The following is a 23,046-nucleotide window of genomic DNA, read 5'->3' on the forward strand; positions in this document are numbered from 1 at the left end:
ACACTGGGGAGACGGACAAGATGGGCACAGCTGGAGAGACAGAGGAGGACAGTGTAAAGGGGACACTGGGGAGTCAGACAAGGCGGACACAGATGAAAAGGCAGGGGACAACAGTGGGGAGGGGACACTGGGGAGACGGACAAGATGGGCACAGCTGAAAAGGCAGGGGACAACAGTGGGGAGGGGACACTGGGGAGACGGACAAGATGGGCACAGCTGGAGAGACAGAGGAGGACAGTGTAAAGGGGACACTGGGGAGCCAGACAAGGCGGGCACAGCTGGAAAGGCAGAGGAGGACAGTGGGAAAATGACACTGGGGAGCCGGACAAGGTGGACACAGCTGGTGAAGCAGAGGAGGACAGTGGAGAGGGGACACGGGGGAGGCGGACAAGGTGGGCACAGCTTGGGAGGCAGAGGAGGACGGTGGGGAGGGGACACTGGGGAGCGTGAGAAGGCGGGCATAGCTGGGGAGGCAGAGGACGACAGTGGGGAGGGGACACTGGGGAGCCGGATGAGGCGGGCACAGCGGGGGAGTCGGGCACCATCAGGTCTCCAGACGTAGGCAAAATCATCCTGCCCCGGTGAGTCTGCTCTGACACTGCTGAAATCACCCATGCCTTAAGCAAGACTAGCGCCCCCTCCCCCACCGCTGGGCTGGGCGTGCGGCTTTTTGGGCAAGGTGTTTTTTAGTCTTGCCTAGGGTGCAAAATAGTCAAGCAGCAGCCCTGCACACCGCCCTACATCTTTTCCTTTCACTCTAGTGCAAGCAGACACCACCTACATGAGAATGACAACTCTGCTTTGCATTTAGAAGCAGTGCAGCATTGTTGTCACCCCATCACAGGAAGCTGCTTTAGGTGGACTTCACTGGCAGGATCAACAGGTATTTGTGATACTTTGTGAGGGGGGGGGGGGGCTAAAGGAAAACTATGAGTGCAAACATTATTGTGGTCACATTGATTCCACTTAGCGATCCCTGTGGAAGCTGTCAATCACTGTAGTTGTCGCTGATACTTGACATGATCTGCAGTCTCTCACGCTGAGCCTTGTTTGTCTGTTTGCAGTTGACATCGCGAGAAAGCAGTCCCGAGGGGCTACGAAGGGCCGACTCCTGCCGAAAGTCAAGGAACTTCAATAAGCAGCCCAGCACTGGGGATTACTACAAATACCTGGGACAGAACTCCGTAGAGTCTCCGGAGGGCAGGAAGATGGCACACAGCGAGGAGGTAGGCGGGGTCACTGAATATAAGCCAATCCCAACCAGTATCATCAACCATTGATTCCTCACAGTGCCTTGCAAAAGTATTCATACCCCTTGAAATTGTCCACATCTTGTCATGTTACAACCAAAAACATAAATGTATTTATTGGGATTTTATGTGATAGACCGACACAAAGTGGCACATAATTGTGAAGTGGAAGGAAAATGATAAATGGTTTTTAATATTTTTTACAACTAAATATATGAAAATTGTGGCGTGCATTGGTATTCACCCCCCCCCCCCCATTACTCTGATACCCCTTACTAAAATCTAGTGGCAGCAATTGCCTTCAGAAGTCACCTAATTAGTAAATAGAGTCCACCTGTGTGTAATTTACTGTATTATAAATACAGCTGTTCTGTGAAGACCTCAGAGGTTTGTTAGAGAACCTTAGTGAACAAACAGCATCATGAAGGCCAAGGAACACACCAGACAGGTCAGGAATAAAGTTGTGGAGAAGTATAAAGCAGGGTTAGGTTATAAAAAAATCTCCCAAGCTTTGACCATCTCACGGAGCGCTGTTCAATCCATCATGGGAAAATGGAAAGTGTATGGCCCAACTGAAACCCTACCAAGACATGACCATCAAACTATGACCCTCCAGTTGTTCAGGAACTACAACTCCCATCATGCCTAGTCATGTCTGTGATAATCAGAGTTTTACAGTGCCTCATGGGATGTGTAGTCCCGCAACAGCTGGAGGGCCGTAGTTTGGAGATGCCTGTCCTTAACTGGCCGGCCGGGCAAGGAGAGCATTCATCAGAGAAGCAGCCAAGAGGCCCATGGGAACTCTGGAGGAGCTGCAGAGATCTACAGCTCAGGTGAGACAATCTGTCCACAGGACAACTATTAGTCGTGCGCTCCACAAATCTGCCCTTTATGGAAGAGTGAGAAGAAGAAAGCCATTGGTGGAAGAAAGCCATAAGAAGTCCTGTTTGCAGTTTGGGAGAAGCCATGTGGGGGACACAGCAAACATGTGGAAGAAGGAGCTCTGCTCAGATGAGACCAAAATTGGACATTTTGGCCTAAAAGCAAAACACTATGTGTGGGGGAAAACTAACACTGCACATCACCCGGAACACACCATCCCCACTGTGAAACATGGTGGTGGCAGAATCATGTTTTGGGGATGCTTTTCTTCAGCAGGGACAGGGAAGCTGCTCAGAATTGATGAGAATGCGGATGGAGCCAAATACAGGGCAATCTTAGAAGAAAACCTGTTAGAGTCTACAAAAGACTTGAGACTGGGGCGGAGGTTCACCTTCCAGCAGGACAACGACCCGAAACATCCAACCAGAGCTACAATGGAATGGTTTACATCTAAGCATATTCATGTGTTAGAATGGCCCAGTGACAGTCCAGACCTAAATCACATTGAGAATCTGTGGCAAGACTTGAAAATTGCTGTTCACAGACGCTCTCCATCCAATCTGACAGAGCTTGAGATATTCTACAAAGAAGAATGGGCAGAAATGTCCTCTCTAGATGTGCAAAGCTGGTAGAGACATCCCCAAAAAGACTTGCAGCTGTAATTGCAGGGAAAGGCGGTTCTACAAGGTATTTACTCCGGGGGGTTGAATACAAATGCAGCCACACCTTTCACAGATTTATTTGTATCATTTATCATTTTCCTTCCACTTCACAATTATGTGCCACTTTGTGTCGGTCTAACACATATAGGTGTCCTTTTATGAAACGGAGATGAGCAGTGATCCTGCTGATCACAGCTTATTTCCGATCATTCTCAGTTTATGAAACAGAAATGATCGGGGGAGAACATGTTCTTCGCTGATCATCTCTTCACACGGGAATCTGTCATTGACAGACACAGAAACAGCCAGGCTATGAAGCTGCGATCCCCGCACTTCACTGGCGATCTGTGCCAGAATTCACACTCCCGGGTTCACCAGCCTGGAGCTTGTGAAGCGGGGAGTGAAGACAGAATCGGGGAAAAAAGGAAGATTATCAACTTCCTTCTTCCTCGTTCAGACCCCCCAACACAGTAATCATGTCCCCCCTGCCATATTTATGTATATATATACATGTATATATATACACACATACATGTAGATATATATTTAATGTGTATATATATATATATATATATATATATACAATGTATGTGTGTGTGTATTCAGTGTGTATATATATATATATATATATATATATATATATATATATATTTATGTAAGGGGACTATTATTTATTAACCTCGTGTACTCAGCAGTGATAATTTATCACTGCTTGTTAAAGCGCGCCAGGGATTTTCATACTACTGTAATCTCGCTTTGTCTCACGAGATTACAGACGCCCCATTCACTTCTACACAGATCTCCGAGAAAACCGTTCTCCTCTGATCACCCTGGGCGAACTGAAGTTCTCCGATTCATAAAAAGGGTGCCAGATGTGATCATTTTCCCCGGAGAACTGTAGAGAAGCCAACAGAGAAAAAAATTCACCGTTCATAAAAGTACACCTTAATCCCAATAAAATAAATTTACGTTTTTGGATGTAACATGACAAAATGTGGAAAATTTGGAAAATGTATGAACATGGACATGACATATTAGGAAAAAAGACAACTGGTTATTAAAAAACCTTTTGCTACAATTTACACACGCTAATGCACATACCTTTTCTACTTATTTTGCAGACTGCTGGCCGTTACTGCTGGCGGGTACTGCTGGCCGTTACTGTTGGTGGGCAATGCTGGTGGTTACTGCTGGTGGGCAATGCTGGTGGTTACTGCTGGTGGGTAATGCTGGCCGTTACTGCTGGTGGGCAATGCTGGTGGTTACTGCTGGTGGGTAATGCTGGCAGTTACTGCTGGTGGGTAATGCTGGCGGTTACTGCTGGTGGTTACTGCTGGTGGGTTGTGCTGGTGGGTAATGCTGGCCGTTACTGCTGGTGGGTACTGCTGGTGGGTAATGCTGGCCGTTACTGCTGGTGGTTACTGCTGGTGGGTTGTGTTGGTGGTTACTGCTGGCGGTTACTGCTGGTGGGTACTGCTGGTGGGTACTGCTGGCGGTTACTGTTGGCGAGTACTACTGGTGGGTACTGCTGGTGGGTAGTGTTGGTGGGTAGTGTTGGTGGGTACTGCTGGTGGGTAATGCTGGTGGTTACTGCAGGCGGATACTTCTGGCGGTTACTGCTGGTGGGTAATGCTGGCGATTACTGCTAGTGGGTACTGCTGTTGGGTAATGATGGTGGGTAGTGTTGGTAGGTACTGCTGGCAGTTACTGCTGGCGGGTAATGCTGGTGGTTACTGCTGGTGGTTACTGCTCGTGGGTATTGCTGGCTGTTACTGCTGCTGGGTATTGCTGGCTGCTACTGCTGGCGGGTATTGCTGGCTGCTACTGCTGCTGGGTATTGCTGGCTGTTACTGCTGCCGGGTACTGTTGGTGGGTTCCCGACCCACCATTCCTGAGCATGATCAGCATGAAACAGGAGCCACGCTGGAGGAAGCAGAGTCGATGCTTCCTGTATAGCACCGCCTCCTGTCACAGGCGGAGTGCATTCGGTATCACTCCTCCTGTGACAGGAATAGGTGCTATACAGGAAGCCTCGACTCCGGCTCTGTTATTTACAGTGATGCTCGGGGATGGCGGGTCGGGAACCTGCAATCTGGATTTACCGACCCGCCATCCCAGAGCAGGAGGGAGAGTCTTTAATATTTTGTCGGGGAGATCAATTGCCCGGTTGCTCCTCCCCCCTGGATTGGCCCTTGGGCGGGAGACTGTCTGGAGTTCCGTGGCCGGAGATCCTGGAGATTAACCCTTTCCGGACCGCCCCACGCATATATGCTATGACAGAGCGGCCCTCCTGGGCGAAATTACGTATCTGTAAGTGATTTCTAGTTCCAGGTCTGGGGCTTACACATGCACTGCCAGGAGCCCACTCCCGCTGAGATTGGACACAGCGGGAGCCAGTCAGTGGAACCGACAGACTCGATGTCCGCTGGCACCCGCTGATCTTTCGGGAGAAAGGCAGAACAGCGGTCAGCCTTTGTAAAGAAGCCAGATCGCCGTTCTGTTAGTAGAAAAGATAGAATAAAATATTTACAAAAATGTGAGGGGTGTAGATGCACACTTCCTGGGAGAACGAGAAAACACAGCATGTGACACTAATGATAGTGAAAAATATTGTAAAACCAACAAACAAACAAATAAATAAATTAGCGGCTGCTGTTGTAACCCTACAGGTTAGATAATGTTATAAAATCCGCAAGAGTGTTATACTCTATGCAGGCAACAGAACTTGCTCTAAAAAAATGTGCAAGAATCAAAACAAATGGCCCCATCAATATAACATAAGTGAATATCTATACATATGCTAGTGAAACAAAAAACATATAGAGGGAATTTGTGTCTAACCTCAGTGCACACTAATATCCAATTAAAACAGTCCCAAAAAAAGTCCTCCGTGTCCTCCAAAGGCTCACTCCTCCTGCTTTGATAGATCACAAAAAAAGTGATAGCTTTAAACAAAGAAAAGGTGACATCCTGCGTGGACAGTGAGTGTAAAAAATCCCCACTCACCAGATGGTATTGATCCTCCTTAAATCCCCACTCACCAGATGGTATTGATCCTCCTTAAATCCCCACTCACCAGATGGTATTGATCCTCCTTAAATCCCCACTCACCAGATGGTATTGATCCTCCTTAAATCCCCACTCACCAGATGGTATTGATCCTCCTTAAATCCTCACTCACCAGATGGTATTGATCCTCCTTAAATCCCCACTCACCAGATGGTATTGATCCTCCTTAAATCCCCACTCACCAGATGGTATTGATCCTCCTTAAATCCCCACTCACCAGACGGTATTGATCCTCCTTACCGTAAGGCAATAGGATCAAAGGAAGCTTTGATGGTCTCCTTGACCAGGATGTAATCTCCAGAATGTGATCTCCAACCGGTCCTTCGAACCTGATAGGCGGCACTTATGTGCACAGACTGGGGTCATTGATGGGCACAGAGTGGCATCACTGATGGGCACTGTTGGGTCTCCATTGTAATCCGTGTCCTGATTACCTTTATATGTATTCCCTGCGAGGAGATGCCGCTTACCATCTCTCCTCACCCCACACTGTCAGTGTGAGAGAGGAAAAGCCAATAAACGGCACTTCCTTGTATACATGTGATTGGCTATGATTGGACGCAGCTAATCACATGGGTAATGAGCCACGGCTCTTTGCCGAGATTTCAGCTTAACTGAGCGCCGTCCTATGACGTTGTCCCAGAACGAGAGCCGGCTTCTTTTTTTTTGCCTTGGGAGGGTACATATGATCAGCACAGGGCCAAAACAGCACTGTCCGGACAGAGAGTCAGGGGTCCTGTATCCCAATGCAGTATGAAAACTCCTCCTACAAGCTTTAACCAGAAACTAATAGAAGTCACAAGACTGCTATATACTGCTGATGAGAAAAAGTATTTAGCCTTTTATATTTACTAAAATGATTGCATTTCCATGTTCTGTATACTGTGGGAGAGCAGATGTAGTGACTGCAAGCTCCTAGGTTTAGTAACACTTGAAGGGCTCATTTACACCACAATCCCCATATTCACTGTGCGTTTACATGCATTTGCAATGTGTTTTCAGCACTTTTCTTTATTTTTTTATTAAGCTGCTTACTGCATCTTGTGTACATGAGCCATAAACAATGTCTATCACTCGCTTGTAGGCAGGTGCAGTTAGCTACTTTGCCCCTAGGTGGCTCTGTACCCAAATACAGTAGTGTCTGGTTACATCAGACAGTGTCATCAGGTGCTAGGCACCTTTTAGGTAGAGCCCTCCTGCAGTGATGTCATGGGTGAGTCAGCAGTCACATACAAGTCAGGAAGGGAGGAGCACACACACACATAATTGGGGGCATGGAAGCTAAACACTCCATCTATGTAGGCCCTGCATAGAACCGGAGGCTGGGAGGAGTAGACTTGCACACAGGGAGAGCCGGCTGTAGACTTTGTCCCTTATGGAGGTGGAGGTTAGGGTGGATTGCAAAAGGCCTTTTATGCCAGGCCAAGAGTTCCCTGAGTGAGGCTTCTTCCCTGGAGGGGAGGTGTACCTAGGAAAGAGGAGACTACGGAGAGCACAGTTCTGCGAGTACCCAGGGCATTTTTTTAGCAGGAACGTGGGGGAACGCAGTTCTGGCACCTCCAGCACTGAATGCATGTATTGGCATGATGGGGTGTACTGAAGGGTCTCTTGATAATGGCTACTTGGTGATCTATTGTTGCTGATGGGGATCTATTGTTTCAGGGGGTCTATTGTTGCTGGTGGGGGTTTTGTTGCTGGGAGTTGCAGTTGTTGCTTGGAGGGATCTTCTGTTGAGAGAAGGGTCTCCTGATGCTGGCTGCTAGGAGATATATTGTTGCTGGTGGGGGTCTATTTTTGCAGGGGGGTCTATTGTTGCTGGCTGCAGGGGATCTTTTTTACTCTTTTTCATGTTTTCATTAGCAAATTACTTAGCACCACAAAATTATACTTGGTTCTTTATTCTTTAAAAATGGCGATGCTGAGAGGTAGGTAGGGGGTGGAACCAAGGTATAGTACTCTGGGGTGGGTAGGGGGTGAAAGCAAGGGGTTACTTGGAATAGGAAGTACCTGCACTTATTCTCTGAGAAAAAAAAGCCCTGAGAGTACTAATGACACTAGGTGAGGGGGAGACTGTAAATAATATATGGCTGCCAAGGTGCTGCATATGCTTTCATTTGTGATTACTGCGGACCATCCACCAAATATGATTGACTGTGTAATGTTAAGTGACTCTGGAATGCACAGTCAGGTCCATAAATATTGGGACATGGACACAATTCTAATCTTTTTGGCTCTATACACCACCACAATGGATTTGAAATGAAACAATCAAGATGTGCTTTAACTGCAGACTTTCAGCTTTAATTTGAGGGTATTTACATCCAAATCAGGTGAACGGTGTAGGAATTACAACAGTTTGTATATGTGCCTCCTACTTTTTAAGGGACCAAAAGTAATGGGACAGATTAACAATCATAAATCAAACTTTCACTTTTTAATACTTGGTTGTAAATCCTTTACAATCAATTACAGCCTGAAGTCTGGAACGCATAGACATCACCAGACGCTGGGTTTCATCCCTGGTGATGCTCTGCCAGGCCTCTACTGCAACTGTCTTCAGTTCCTGCTTGTTCTTGGTGCATTTTCCATTCAGTTTTGTGTTCAGCAAGTGAAATGCATGCTCAATCGGATTCAGGTCAGGTGATTGACTTGGCCATTGCAAAACATTCCACTTCTTTCCCTTAAAAAACTCTTTGGTTGCTTTCGCAGTATGCTTCCATCTGCACTATGAAGCGCCGTCCAATGAGTTCTGAAGCATTTGGCTGAATATGAGCAGATAATATTGCCCGAAACACTTCAGAATTCATCCTGCTGCTTTTGTCAGCAGTCACATCATCAATAAATACCAGAGAACCAGTTCCATTGGCAGCCATACATGCCCACGCCATGACACTACCACCACCATGCTTCACTGATGAGGTGGTATGCTTTGGATCATGAGCAGTTCCTTTCCTTCTCCATACTCTTCTCTTCCCACCACTCTGGTACAAGTTGATCTTGGTCTCATCTGTCCATAGGATGTTGTTCCAGAACTGTGAAGGCTTTTTTAGATGTTGTTTGGCAAACTCCAATCTGGCCTTCCTGTTTTTGAGGCTCACCAATGGTTTACATCTTGTGGTGAACCCTCTGTATTCACTCTGGTGACTTTGACACACATACACCTACCTCCTGGAGAGGGTTCTTGATCTGGCCAACTGTTGTGAAGGGTGTTTTCTTCACCAGGGAAAGAATTCTTCGGCCATCCACCACAGTTGTTTTCCGTGGTCTTCCGGGTCTTTTGGTGTTGCTGAGCTCACCGGTGCGTTCTTTCTTTTTAAGGATGTTCCAAACAGTTGATTTGGCCACACCTAAAGTTTTTGCTATCTCTCTGATGGGTTTGTTTTGTTTTTTCAGCCTAATGATGGCTTGCTTCACTGATAGTGACCACTCTTTGGATCTCATATTGAGAGTTGACAGCAACAGATTCCAAATACAAATAGCACCCTTGAAATGAACTCTGGACCTTTTATCTGCTTCTTGTAAATGGGATAATGAGGGAATAATACACACCTGGCCATGGAACAGCTGAGCAGCCAATTGTCCCGTTACTTTTGGTCCCTTAAAAAGTGGGAGGCACAAATACAAACTGTTGTAATTCCTACACCGTTCACCTGATTTGGATGTAAATACCCTCAAATTAAAGCTGAAAGTCTGCAGTTAAAGCACATCTTGTTTGTTTCATTTCAAATCCATTGTGGTGGTGTATAGAGCCAAAAAGATTAGAATTGTGTTGATGTCCCAATATTTATGGACCTGACTGTAGGTATGTTAATGTCATTTCCCGAACTCCATCAGTGAAATGCAAAAAAACAACTTTTATGTGTGGACATTCCTTCCTTTGAAGATGTAAAGGTCAATGGCCGTAAATGTCATGTGGACGCCTCTGGCATGGAGTGGGGCACAAGATGGCAGAGGGTGCGGCCTCAGCATGGGGGGGCAGTGTTCTAGATGGACAGGAGTGGGTGGGAACTTGTACTCTTGGCGCCAATTCCAGTTAATTACAGAGCCCCCCATGAACGCTGCCATGCCCAGACAAGAATGTAACGGTTTACAGTACAGAAGCTCTTCACAGGGGGCAAAGTTCCTAATTTCTGGTTGGAGCATTCAGAGATTCAGCTTAATGATTTTTCTTTTCTTTTTTTTATGGAAAGAAAAGAAAACGGTGCAAAAAATATTAACAAAAAAGTTATTACAAAACAGACATAATCAATGGTAAAATAAAGAGTTTGGTTAGTTGACATCTGCCAGGTCTTTGGTTCAATGCAGAGTAAGTCAAACTGATGTTCAAAAAAGTCTCATTCCCTCAGAAGAGTGGATGTCACTATATTTGGTAGTTTAGGTGGTAAAAATGAGAGCTCAAAATTGCTTTTTTTCACCCTAGACAGGGTTCCAGATCTAATGCCACTGAATTCATGGGTCTATGGGGTTTGCTGGAGCGTTTTTATAATGCTCCAGTGTACACCCCCCTAGTGCCAACTATCCTGGGTACATCTGCATTTCTGTATGGCAAGGTTTCACATTCCAGCAACCATATGAATATTTACCAGAATAAAATTACAATGTGTTAGATACCAAATATGATATGTATTTATGTATGGTTCTTTTAGGTCCTAAAATTTAGGAGGACTAATGTCTTCTGGACCATGTAAATTAGGTGTGTTTGGTGTCTAATGGCGCTTTTCCACTGCATGGAACCGAACGGTTCGGCACGCTTTTGTGCTTTTCCACTGCTGGTACCGCATGGTATAGTGTCGGAACGGGTCGGAACGGTTCGGTACGGTACGGTATAGGTTTGCTTTTCCACTGCATGGAACCGAACGGTACGGTACGGTACGGCTCTGAAAAAACAGTACCTACTCGATTGTGGTTCCAACAGGTACCAAACTGGTACCATATCCCACAATCCTTTGCATGCAGTCACTTCTAGCCACTGATTGGTCAGAGAATCCCACCCACCCCGTTGTTATCCCACCCACTTAACTTTAGTACTACTTTTAGTGGAAAAGCAAACCTATACCGTACCGTACCGAACCGTTCCAACACCGTACCATGCGGTACCAGCAGTGGAAAAGCAAACTGGGCCAAGCAGGGCCGAGTAGAGCCGAGCCGGTACTTGCAGTGGAAGAGTGCCATAACTAATTGGTATGTTGTTACAGCAGCTTCACACTGCTAAAGCACAGCTAATCCACAGTTTTTGTGCAGCTTAGCTGTCCTTTCCCATAGAGTTCTACGAAGTCTTGCGATTTTGCTGCTGTTTTAGAAACCGCACCAAAACTCCTGCATACTGCATCCTTGGTGCGCTTTCTAAAACTGCACCAAAACTGCAAGACATCGTAGAAGTCTATGGGAAAGTGCACCTAACCCGCATAAAAACTGCATTGGGGCAGTGTGAAGCCGCCCTCAGTGTAGACACCTCTTACGAAGGTAACTCCATTAGAAATGATGGAATGTGAGTTAGTTGAAGATTTAGTTGAAGGGTTTCGCAAAATTGGGCAGGGCAATAACTGCACAGCATGAGGCAGATATCCTACAGACTGACCTGAACAAAATAACAGAGTGGGCAACGACATGGCAAATGAGGTTTAATGTGGAGAAATGTAAGTTTTTGCACTTGGGGACTAAAAACATAAAAGCACAATACACTTTAGGGGGGGAACCTTTGGGGGGAATCAAAAATGGAGAAAGATCTGGGAGTCTTGGTAGAGGATAGACTAAGCAATAGCATGCAATGTCAAGCGGCAGCTGCCAAAGCCGGCAGAATATTAGCATGCATAAAGAAAGGGATGTATTCCAGAGAGAAGACTATAATCCTTCCACTTTATAAAACTCTGGTCTGACCGCATCTGGAGTACTCTGTCCAGTTCTGGTCGCCAGTCCTCAGGAGGGATGTGTTGGAGCTGGAGAGAGTCCAGAGAAGGGCAACTAAACTAATTAGGGGATTGGAGGACCTTAATTATGAAGAGCGTCTGCAATCGCTTGATTTATTCTCCCTGGAGAAGAGACGCCTGAGAGGGGACACGATAGCAATTTATAAATACCTCAATGGTGATCTCAGCATAGAAAAAAAGCTATTCAGTCGCAAGGATTGTATGAGGACTCGAGGACATACAATGCGATTAGAGGAGAAGCGTTTTGACCTCAGGCAACGCAGGGGGTTCCTTACTGTTAGGGCTACAAGAGTGTGGAATTCTCTACCACAAGAGGTGGTTTCTGTGGGAAGTATGGCTACTTACTCTTAGACGTACATCTCAAGGATCAGAACATTAAGGGGTATGAGAGATGATTAGGGCCACGCGCGCCTACACAGGTTGAACTGGATGGACTATTGTCTTTATTCAACCTCAACTACTATGTAACTATGTTGAAGATTTAAGATGTATGAAAGTTCAGTTCTAGGTCAAAGTGCCGGGCTCATAAATTTCAGACTGTTCACAACCCAACCACTTATAACAGGGTCTTATTAGAAGTCTTTTGAAGACCCTTGGCTAGTAAAGGTTTATGATGTCCTGCATACATTGTAGCTTGTATGCTTTTTGTAAAATGTGTCTTAAGCAGGTCTGTAGTTTGTCCAATAGGTCATCTTCTCTGGCTGCCCAACTAGACATGGAATTTAAATCTGAACGTTTTTTGCGATTTTTGGAGAAAATGAGGTTGGCGAGGTGCTCAGTACCACTCCCCCATTCTCGTCATTCAGTTTGGGGTTCATCAGTCCTCACTATCACAGGGCATGCTTTGAAAATAGTGTCATGGAGGCACCTGTGTAAAATGTTTGTCAAAAAAAAGAGATATTTTTTAAAAACACATTGACATTGTAAATATTTAGACTAAAAAAGAAATGAATGAAACTCATGGCTTCCTTTAAAAAATTTGACATTCATAATCTTTTCTTTTCAAGGGTTCTCTTCTGTCAAACGAGAGCGTCCCTAATGGTAGTACTGCAGACAAGACGCCTGCAGGAAATGTTCCGCCTCCCCCAATTCCTCCTCCTCTTCCAGGCAACCTGTGTTACCCACCACCCCCTCCTCCGCTGCCAACAGAAGCTTCAGTCTCCTGCTCCATGCAACGACGCTCATCCAACTCTACTGGAAGTGAGTATATGAGTCCTCTGTTTAGCGTATACTCATGCTGAGTCAGACAGGTCCACTTGGGGTGGCTTATGGAAGTAACATGTATCAAGCAGCAAATACTGCTAAAGGTCCCTGTAAAGGGTCCCAAAGACCCAAGTGGAACGTTGAAACCTATGAGACTCAACCATGGCTTAAACTTTACATCCATCCTGGTTTTTAAATTTGATCCAGAACATCAGAGGTTTTAGAAAGGTTTTGGGATTCTTTGGCTCAGCCTTTTTCTGTATTCATATTGTTGATGAAAAACTGCAGTTCTATTTCTATAAATCTCCTTCATGTCCAGCTTGTGTAGTACATACGTGAGCAGAAATAATACAAGGGCTGTACTGAAAGTAATGCAAAAGTGGGCATAACTTTTCTTATTAACTCACATAGGTTATTGAAATTGTTTGCATGTTAAAGGCAACTCCATTACTGTAAGAGTTATGGAAGGTGAGTTAGGGTATTAGACTTGAGATGTAGTTTCTTCTTCTTCCTTCTTCTTCCTTCTTCTTCTTCTTCCTTCTCCTTCGTCCTCCTTCTTCTTCAGCCTTCTTCTTCCTTCTTCTTCTTCCTTCTTCCTCTCCCTTCTTCTTTTTCCTTCTTCTTCTTCCTCCTTCTTTTTCCTTCTTCTTCTTCCTCCTTCTTTTTCCTTCTTCTTCTTCCGTTTTCTTCTGTCTTGGTCCTCCGTTTTCTTTTGTCTTCGTCCTCCGTTTTCTTCCGTCTTCTTCTTCCTCCTCCTTATTTCTTTTTCTTCTTCTTCCTTCTTCTTCTTCCTTCTTCTTCTTCCTCTTCCTCCTTCTTCTTCTTCATCCTTCTTCTTCTTCCTCCTTTTTCTTCTTCTTACTCCTTCTTCCTTCTCCTCCTCACTCCTTCTTCCTCCTCCTCCTCACTCCTTCTTCTTCTTCTTCCTCCTCCTCCTCCTCCTTCCTTCTTCTTCCTTCTACATCTTCTTCCTCCTTCTTCTTCCTTCTTCTTCTTCTTCCTTCTACGTCTTCTTCCTTCTTCTTCTTCCTTCTACATCTTCTTCCTTCTACGTCTTCTTCCTCCTTCTTCTTCCTTCTACGTCTTCTTCCTTCTTTTTCTTTCTTCTACTTCTTTTTCCTTCTTCTTCTTCCTTCTTCTTCTTCCTTCTACTTCTTCTTCTTCTTCTTCTTACTCCTTCTTCTTCATCTTCTTCCTTCTTCTTCCTCCTTCTTCGTCTTCTTCCTTTCTCGTCTTCTTCTTCTTCTTCTTCTTCCTCCTTCTTCGTCTTCTTCCTTCTTCTTCCGTCTTCTTCTACTTCTTCTTCCTTCCACGTCTTCTTCCTTCTACGTCTTCTTCCTTCTTCTTCTTTTTCTTCTTCTTCTTTTTCTTTCTTCTAACTTCTTCTTCCTTCTACTTATTCTTCTTTCTACTTCTTCTTCCTTCTTCTTCTTCTTCTTTTTCCTTCTTCTACTTCCTTCTTCTTCTTTTTCTTTCTTCTAACTTCTTTTTCCTTCTACTTATTCTTCTTTCTTCTAACTTATTTTTCCTTCTTCTTCTTCCTTCTACTTCTTCTTCTTTCTACTTCCTCCTTCTTCTTCCTTCTTCTTCCTCCTTCTTTATCTTCTTCCTTCTTCCTTTCTCATCTTCTTCTTCTTCTTCCTCCTTCTTCGTCTTCTTCTTCTTCCTCCTCCTTCTTCGTCTTCTTCTTCTTCTTCCTCCTCCTTCTTCGTCTTCTTCTTCTTCTTCCTCCTTCTTTGTCTTCTTCCTCCTTCTTTGTCTTCTTCCTCCTTCTTTGTCTTCTTCCTCCTTCTTTGTCTTCTTCCTCCTTTTTTGTCTTCTTCCTCCTTCTTCGTCTTCTTCCTCCTTCTTCGTCGTCTTCCTCCTTCTTCGTCTTCTTCCTCCTTCTTCGTCTTCTTCCGTCTTCTTCTACTTCTTCTTTCTTCTAGTTCTACTTCTTCTTCCTTCTACTTCTTCTTCCTTCTACTTCTTGTTTCTTCTCCTTTCTTCTTCTTCTTCTTCCTTCTTTCATCTTCTTCCTTCATTCATTCTTCTTCTTCCTTCTTTTTTCTTCTTCTTCTTCCTTCATTCATTCTTCTTCTTCCTTCTTCTTTCTTCCTTCTTCTTCTTTCTTCTTCTTCCTTCTGCTTTTTCTTTCTTCTTCTTCCTTCTGCTTTTTCTTTCTTCTTCTTCTTTCTTCTTCTTCCTTCTACTTCGTCTTCTTTCTTCTTCTTTCTTCCTTCTACTTCGTCTTCTTTCTTCTTCTTTCTTCCTTCTACTTTGTCTTCTTTCTTCTTCTTTCTTCTTCTTTCTTCTTCTTTCTTCTATTTCGTCTTCTTTCTTCTTCTTTCTTCTTCTTTCTTCATCTTTTTCTTCTTGCTTCATCTTCTTCTTGCTTCTTCTTCTTTCTTTCTTCTTCTTTCTTCTTCTGGGGCAGTTTACTTCTGCAGGTTGTGTCCCTTCAACAAGAAAAAACAATGGAACTAGTTCAGTATTGTAATGTTAGTTAGGTGGTAATATAGCCCAATACACCTTTCTGCAGGGGCTTACCCAGCAGTCCACCCTACCTCACTGTTTTTGTACCCCTTCCTGAATCATCTTCATTAGAACATAAAAAGCCTAATGGAAGTTTGAACCTGATAGGTTGAACACTGAGCAGAAGGTGAATGCAAGGGTCAGTGAGCAGTGTGCACAGATTATGGATTAAGGTCAGCAGAGGCTGCCTATGGGCTCCACTTCTCCACCTGATGTAGGAGGGACTTATAGTAAAAGGGATTCTGATAGGGACTCTGATGTAAGGGGAACTCTAATAAGGACCCTGGTGTAAGGAGGGACTCTGATGGTTACTCTGATGGAGCCCCTGATGTAAGGGGGTCTCTGATGGAGATTTTGATGTAAGGGGACTCTGATGGGGGCCTTGATGTAAGAGGATTATGCTGGGGACCTTGATGTAAGGGGGTCTCTGATGGGTCTGTTGATGTAAAGGGGCTACGATGGTTACTCTGATGGAGCCCCTGATATAAGGGGGTCTCTGATGGGGATCTTGATGTAAGGGGACACTGATGGGGACCCTGATGTAAGGGGCACTTTAAAAGGGACCCTTATGAGGACCCCGATGTAAGGGGGCTATGATGGGGAACTTAATGTAAGAAGGTCTCTGATGGGGATCTTGATGTAAGGGGGCTCTGATGGGGATCTTGATGTAAGGGGGCTCTGATGGAGACCTTGATGTAAGGGGGCTCTGATGGAGACCTTGATGTAAGGGGGCTCTGATGGAGACCTTGATGTAAGGGGTCTCTGATGGGGATCTTGATGTAAGGGGGACTCTGATGTAAGGATGACTTTATTAGGGACCCTGATGGGGGACCCCCTATGTAAGGAAGGACTCTGATGGTTACTCTGATGGAGTCCCTGATGTAAGGGCAACTCTGATGGGGACATTAATGTAAGGGGGTCTTTGATCGGGATCTTGATGTAAGGGGGCTCTGATGGGAATCTTGATGTAAGGGGGCTCTGATGGGGACCTTGATGTAAGGGGGCTCTGATGGGGAGCTTGATGTAAGGGGGCTCTGATGGGGAGCTTGATGTAAGGGGGCTCTGATGGGGACCTTGATGTAAGGGGGCTCTGATGGGGAGCTTGATGTAAGGGGGCTCTGATGGGGACCCTGATGTAAGGGGTACTTTAAAAGGGACCCTTATGGGGACCCCGATGTAAGGGGGCTATGATGGGGAACTTAATGTAAAGAGGTCTCTGATGGGGATCTTAATGTAAGGGGGCTCTGATGGAGACCTTGATTTAAGGGGTCTCTGATGGGGATCTTGATGTAAGGGGGACTCTATAAGGGACCCTGATGGGGGACCCCCTATGTAAGGAAGGACTCTGATGGTTACTCTGATGGAGTCCCTGATGTAAGGGCAACTCTGATGGGGACGTCAATGTAAAGGGGTCTTTGATCGGGATCTTGAAGTAAGGGGGCTCTGATGGGGATCTTGATGTAAGGGAGCTCTGATGGTGACCTTGATGTAAGGGGGCCCTGATGGGGAGCTTGATGTAAGGGGTCCCTGATGGGGAGCTTGATGTAAGGGAGCTATGATGGGGACATTGATGTAAGAGGGTCTCTAATCGAGATCTTGAGGTAAGAGGGCTCTGGTGGGGATCTTGTTGTTAGGGGGCTGTGATGGGGACCTTAATGTAAGGGGGCCTCTTATAGGGATCTTGATGTAAGGGCCTCTGATGGGGACCTTGATGTAAGGTGCAATGCTGATAGATACCCTGAAGTAGGAGGGGCTCTGATGGGGACACTGATTAGAGTAGAGGACGCTTATGGGGGACCCTGATGTAAGAGGGACCCTGATAGGGACCTTGATGTAAGGGAGATTCAGATAGGGACCTTGATGTAAGGAGAACTTTGATGTGGACCTTGATGTAAGGTGTAATGCTGATAGATACCCTCAAGTAGGCAGGGCTATGATGGGGGACACTGATTAAAGGAAAGGACGCTGATGGGGAACCCTGATATAAGAACTCTGATGGGGACCTTTGTAAGGTGGGATGCTGGTAGATACCCTGATGTAAAGGGGAAACACTGTTGGGGACCCTGATTTAAGGGAGGACAGATGAAGACCCTAATGTAAGTAGGGGCCTCTGATGAGGATGGTACCCTCCCCTCCAACTGGAAAATGCTGCATCTTTACACCACTGTGATTTTTAAGTATATTCATTTCTGATAAGTTCCCCGTGGAGAGATCTGGTATTTTATGATCTGTAAAATGTTCTTCTCCTCTAGCGCCCCTCACTGGCTGTGATTGTGTGCCGGTCCCTTATTCAGGTCACCAGCGTGATACAAGTCTCTTCAAAACTTTTCTTCTTCTTATACTATTCATGTAACTCTTTTTTTTTTTTCCTTCTTTTTTAGAATTTTCTAACAATCTTTGTTCTATTGACTTTATTATTTCTTTTTATTTGATTTTTAATGATGGTTTCTCATTTTCTTTTTTCTTCTCCTCACTTGCCGACACCGTGTGATTTTTATTTTTTTTGTCCTGTCTGTCCGCCCTTTGTCTATTCTCAAACCAACTCAATCATGCTTGCCTGCATGTGCTGCTTGCCGGGACCTGCATGCCAATTCTGCCCTCCATTCCCTCTGTGTGCCTCCTTTGTGCGCCCCGCTCCCGGCCCTCCTCTCCCCCTCTCGTCTATCTTCATACTAGAAGTGATTGCACTCAGGCAAAGGAAGAGTAAGTACTTCTGTTTTCATTCATATCTGACTTTCATAACTTTCCTCTTTCTCACTCTTATTTCCTGGCAGTGCCGGTCTGGGAGCCCAGATACTCTTCCAGTACTATGGAGGGTGTATGGGAAAATGACTTCTTATTGGTTTGTTGGGGGCGGGAAGATGTAAAAAAATGTTTTTTGAATGCATTGTTTGAATATATCGTAAACCAAAAGGCTCAAAAAGCCATTGAGAAAATTATTTTTGAAGGGCCAGTCCATCCAAAAGCAAACTTTATAATGGAAAGAAAAGAAAATGGTGCAAGAAATATTACAGAAAAGTTATTAGAAAACAGAGATAATTAATAATAAAATAAAAAAGGGTTTTAAACTGAAAAATACTTAAGTGACATCTTGGCTGGCGTTTGTTTCAGTGCAGAGTTCAAAACTAGACATGATGAAAAAATGGGTTTCCTTTCGTTTAGATTCGTTAATCTAGTTATTTTGTTTCCTTAAATTTGGTTGATTCGTTCAATTTGTATTCGGAATTCGTATTCGGAACTTGTTTTTTTTTTAATTTTCTTCAAATTTCCTGATTTTTTTTTTTCTTTTCAAAATACATTTTGAATCGTTTGAATCAAAAACTTTTTATTTTTTTTGTTTTCGATTTAAATGTGGCAAAGTGAACAAAGAAAAGAAAATTCTTCATCATATAATTACAATGACTCTTTAAACCACTTAAGCCCCGGAAGATTTTACCCCCTTCCTGACCAGGGCTTTTTTTGCGATTCGGCACTGCGTGACTTTAACGGACAATTGTGCGGTCGTGCGACGCTGCACCTAAACGAATTTGACGTCCTTTTTTTTCCCACAAACAGAGCTTTCTTTTGGTGGTATTTGATCACCTGTGCGATTTTTACTTTTTGCGCTATAAACAAAAAAAGAGCGTTTATTTTGAAAAAATAACTATTTTTAACATTTTTTTTATGAAATTCCCCCCCAAAAAAAATGTAAAAATCAAATTTTTTTTAAATTTTTGGCCAATTTGTTTTCTGCTACATATGTTTGGTAACAAAAATCACAATAAGCGTATTTTGATTGGTTTGCGCAAAAGTTATTGTGTTTACTAACAAAGGGAAAGATTTTTGTCATTTTTGGTGTTTTTTTTTTTTTAACGAGTAATGGCGGCAATCTGCGATTTTTTTTTTTGCGGCGGACAGATCGGACCCTTGACTGACATTTTTGACACTTTTGGGGGTACCAGTGACATTACTGCAGTTATCAGTGCTATAAATATGCACTGTTACTGTAAAAATGACACTGGCAGGGAAGGGGTTCATTTTATTGGAGAGGGAGGGGTTAATGTATGCCTGGTGCTTACTAACGTGTGGGGGGGAGGGGACTGAGTGAGTCAGGGACAGATCGCATGTTCAGCTATGCTGAACACTGCGATCTGTCACTCCCTGTCACTTAGGAGATCCGCCCGCTCTGTTTACACAAGCGGGCGGATCTCCACACTCGATTCCCCGACGATCGGGGAAGAGCAGCGGCGATCGCCGCCGCTCCTCCCCTGGCCCGACTCCCGCTGTGAATGAAAACAGCAGGAGCGCGCTGCCTACAGGGGGAGGAGTCCAGCGACGTAGTGCTACGTCGCTGGACGATAACGAACCACTTTGCCGCAGTACGCTCAATGTGAGCGGTCGGCAAGTGGTTAAATTTGGTTGATTTGTTCAATTTGTATTCGGAATTCGTATTCGGAACTTGTTTCATGTCTTTTTTGAATTTTCTTCCAATTTCCTAATTTTTTTTTTCTTTTCAAAACATTTGAACTGGTACATTTTGAATCATTTGAATTGAAAACTTTTTATTTATTTATTTATTTATTTATTCATTTTCGATTCAAATGTGGCAAAGTGAACAAAGAAAAGAGAATTCTTCATCAAATGATTACAATGACTCTTTAACCACTTCTGAACCGGAATTTGCCGATTTTTTTTTTTTTCTATTCGAAACATCCGAACTAATACATTTTGAATCGTTTGAATCAAAAACTTAAAAAAAAGATGTTTTTTTCCGATTCAAATGTAGCAAAGTGAACAAAGAAAAGAAAATTCTTCATCAACTGATTACAATAACTCTTTAACCACTTCTAAATTGGAATTTGTCTATTTTTTTTTTCTATTCGAAACATCCGAATTGATTCATTTTGAGTCTTTCGAATCGAAAACTTTTTTTTTTTTTTGATTCATATGTGGCAATGTGAACAAAGAAAAGAAAATTCTTCATCAACTGATTACAATAACTCTTTAACCACTTCTGGATTGGAATTTGTCGATTTTTTTTTTCTATTCGAAACGTCCGAATTGATACATTTTGAATCTTTTTAATGGAAGTCTGATTTTTTTTTTTTTTCGATTCAAATGTAGCAAAGTGAACAAACAAAAGTAAAATTCTTCATCAAATGATTACAATGATGCTGTACACAAATTATTTTTTTTTTATTTTTTTTGCGATATAAATTCCTACAATCCGTATTCAGAATTCATTTTATGTCTTATTCAAATTTTCTTTGAATTTCCTGTTTTTTTTTTCTTTTCGAAACATTCAAACTGATACAATTTGAATCATTTGAATCAAAAACGTTTACATTTTTTTTTTTTTTTCGATTCAAATGTGACAAAGTGAACAAAGAAAAGAAAATTCTTCATCAAATGATTACAATGACTCTTTAACCACTTCTGGACTGGAATTTGCCGATTTTTTTTTTTTTTTATTTGAAACATTCGAACTGATACATTTTGAATCGTTTGAATCGAAAACGTTTGATTTTTTTTTTTTCGATTCAAATGTGGCAAAGTGAACAAAGAAAAGAAAATTCTTCATCAAATGATTTCAATGACTCTTTAACCACTTTAAAGAGGTTGTAAACCCATGAAACTTTTTTTTTTGCAACCTGAAAGACAAACCCATAATGAGTTAGTATGCATCGCATACTAGCTCATTATGAAATACTTACCTTAGAACGAGCCCCCGCCGTGCCGCCCGCTTACCTGTCTTCCGGGATCTCGGCATCCGGCCATCTGATTGGCCGGAGCAGCGGTGACATCACTCCCGCGCACGCGCGCGGGAGCCGACGGTCACGGCACGGGACTCTGAAGGAACGGCACCAGCGGCCGTTCCTTCAAAGCGCATGCGCCAGTGACGTCACTGGCTGCATGTAAGGTAAATATCTCCTAAACGGTACATGTTTAGGAGATATTTACAGTACCTATAGGTAAGCCTTATCATAGGATCATCTATAGGTACAAGTTGTAGAGGAGGGTTTACTTCCTCTTTAAGACCAGAAGGATTCGCCCCCTTCCTGACCAGGCCATTTTTTGCGATTCGGCACTGCGTTATTTTAACTGACAATTGCGCGGTCGTGCGACGCTGTACCCAAATAAAATTGATGTCCTTTTTTTCCCCCTCAAACAGAGCTTTCTTTTGGTGGTATTTGATCACCTCTGCGATTTTTTTTTTTAATTTTTTTTTTATTTTTTTGTGCTATAAATTCGTATAATCCGTATTCAGAATTAGTTTTATGTCTTTTCGAATTTTCTTCCAATTTGCTGATTTTTTTTCTATTCAAAACGTTCAAATTGATACATTTTGAATTGGTCTAATTGAAAACCTCAGATTTTTTTTTTTTTTTTTTTTTTTCGAATAGAAAGTGAACAAACAAAAGAAAAATCTTCATCAAATGATTACAATGACTTTTTTAACCATTTCTGGACTGGAAGATTTTCCTTAGGCCATTTTTGTGACAATTGCACGGTCGTGCGACCCTGTATCCAAATAAAATTGATTGTAAGCTCTTACGAGCGGGGGCCCTCTAATTCCTCCTGTATTGAATTGTATTTCAACTGTATTGTCTTCCCTCATATTGTAAAGCGCTGCGCAAACTGTTGGCGCTATATAAATCCTGTATGATAATAATGTCCTTTTTTTCCCCACAAACAGAGCTTTCTTTTGGTGGTATTTGATCACCTGTGCGATTTTTTATTTTTTGCGCTATAAATAAACTAAGAGCGACAATTCTGAAATTTTTTTTTTTATAATTTTAGGCCAATTAGTATTCTGCTACATATTTTTGGTAAAAAAAAATTGCAATAAGCGTATTTTGATTGGTTTGTGCAAAAGTTATCGCGTCTACAAACTAGGGGAAAGATTTATGTCATTTTTATTTATTTCATTTTTTTACTAGTAATGACGGCGATCAGAGATTTTTAGCGAGATTGCGGCAGACAGATTGGACCCCTAACTGACATTTTTGGGGGGACCAGTGACAATACTACAGTAATCAGTGCTGAAAATATGCACTGTTACTGTAATAATGACACTGGCAGGGAAGGGGTTAATCCAGGGGCGATCAAAGGGTTAAATGTATGCCTAGGGGGTGCTTTCTAACTGTGAGGGGGGTGGGCTTGTGGAATCAACACAGAGACCTGTGATCCTAAATAGGAGGAACACAGGAGCTCTGTATTGATACCAGAGAGAACAACGGTCTGCTGTGTTTACAAAAGCAGACCGCCGTTCTCTCTCCACGGGGAGCGGTCGCGGGTGCACGGTGGCAATCGCAGCCACCGGCCCCGTGAATCAGCTTCCCTGATGCTGAACGGGGGCACGCGCGCCTCAACCTTCTGGATGCCAACTTCCTAATGACCAATGACATCATCAGTTGATAATGATGTCAGTTGAGTGCATATAATCCTTGTTTGGCCCTCCCTTGCCTGTCTCCATCAGCTTTGGGGGCTCCAAAGCTAAGTGATGGAGAAAGCTGAGGGAGAAGAAAAAAATTGGATTATTAGTCAGTACCAGTGTGC

At 43.6% G+C, this 23,046-nt stretch overlaps 1 protein-coding gene across 1 annotated transcript in view; it reads left to right on the top strand.

Moving 5' to 3' along the window:
• ESPN (espin) overlaps positions 1 to 23,046 on the top strand; it is a gene marked incomplete at its 3' end in the record, with an annotated part of 223,278 nt that overhangs the window by 172,997 nt on the left and 27,235 nt on the right. Inside the window, exons 5-7 of the mRNA XM_082273297.1 lie at positions 1,065 to 1,226; positions 12,798 to 12,990; positions 18,184 to 18,210. Of these exons, the coding sequence (XP_082129423.1) occupies positions 1,065 to 1,226; positions 12,798 to 12,990; positions 18,184 to 18,210 (382 nt within the window). The remainder of the gene's footprint in view (positions 1 to 1,064; positions 1,227 to 12,797; positions 12,991 to 18,183; positions 18,211 to 23,046) is intronic.

The sequence above is a fragment of the Pelophylax lessonae genome (assembly GCF_965119305.1).
Source record: "Pelophylax lessonae genome assembly, chromosome: 12".
Taxonomy (NCBI): Eukaryota; Metazoa; Chordata; class Amphibia; order Anura; family Ranidae; genus Pelophylax; species Pelophylax lessonae.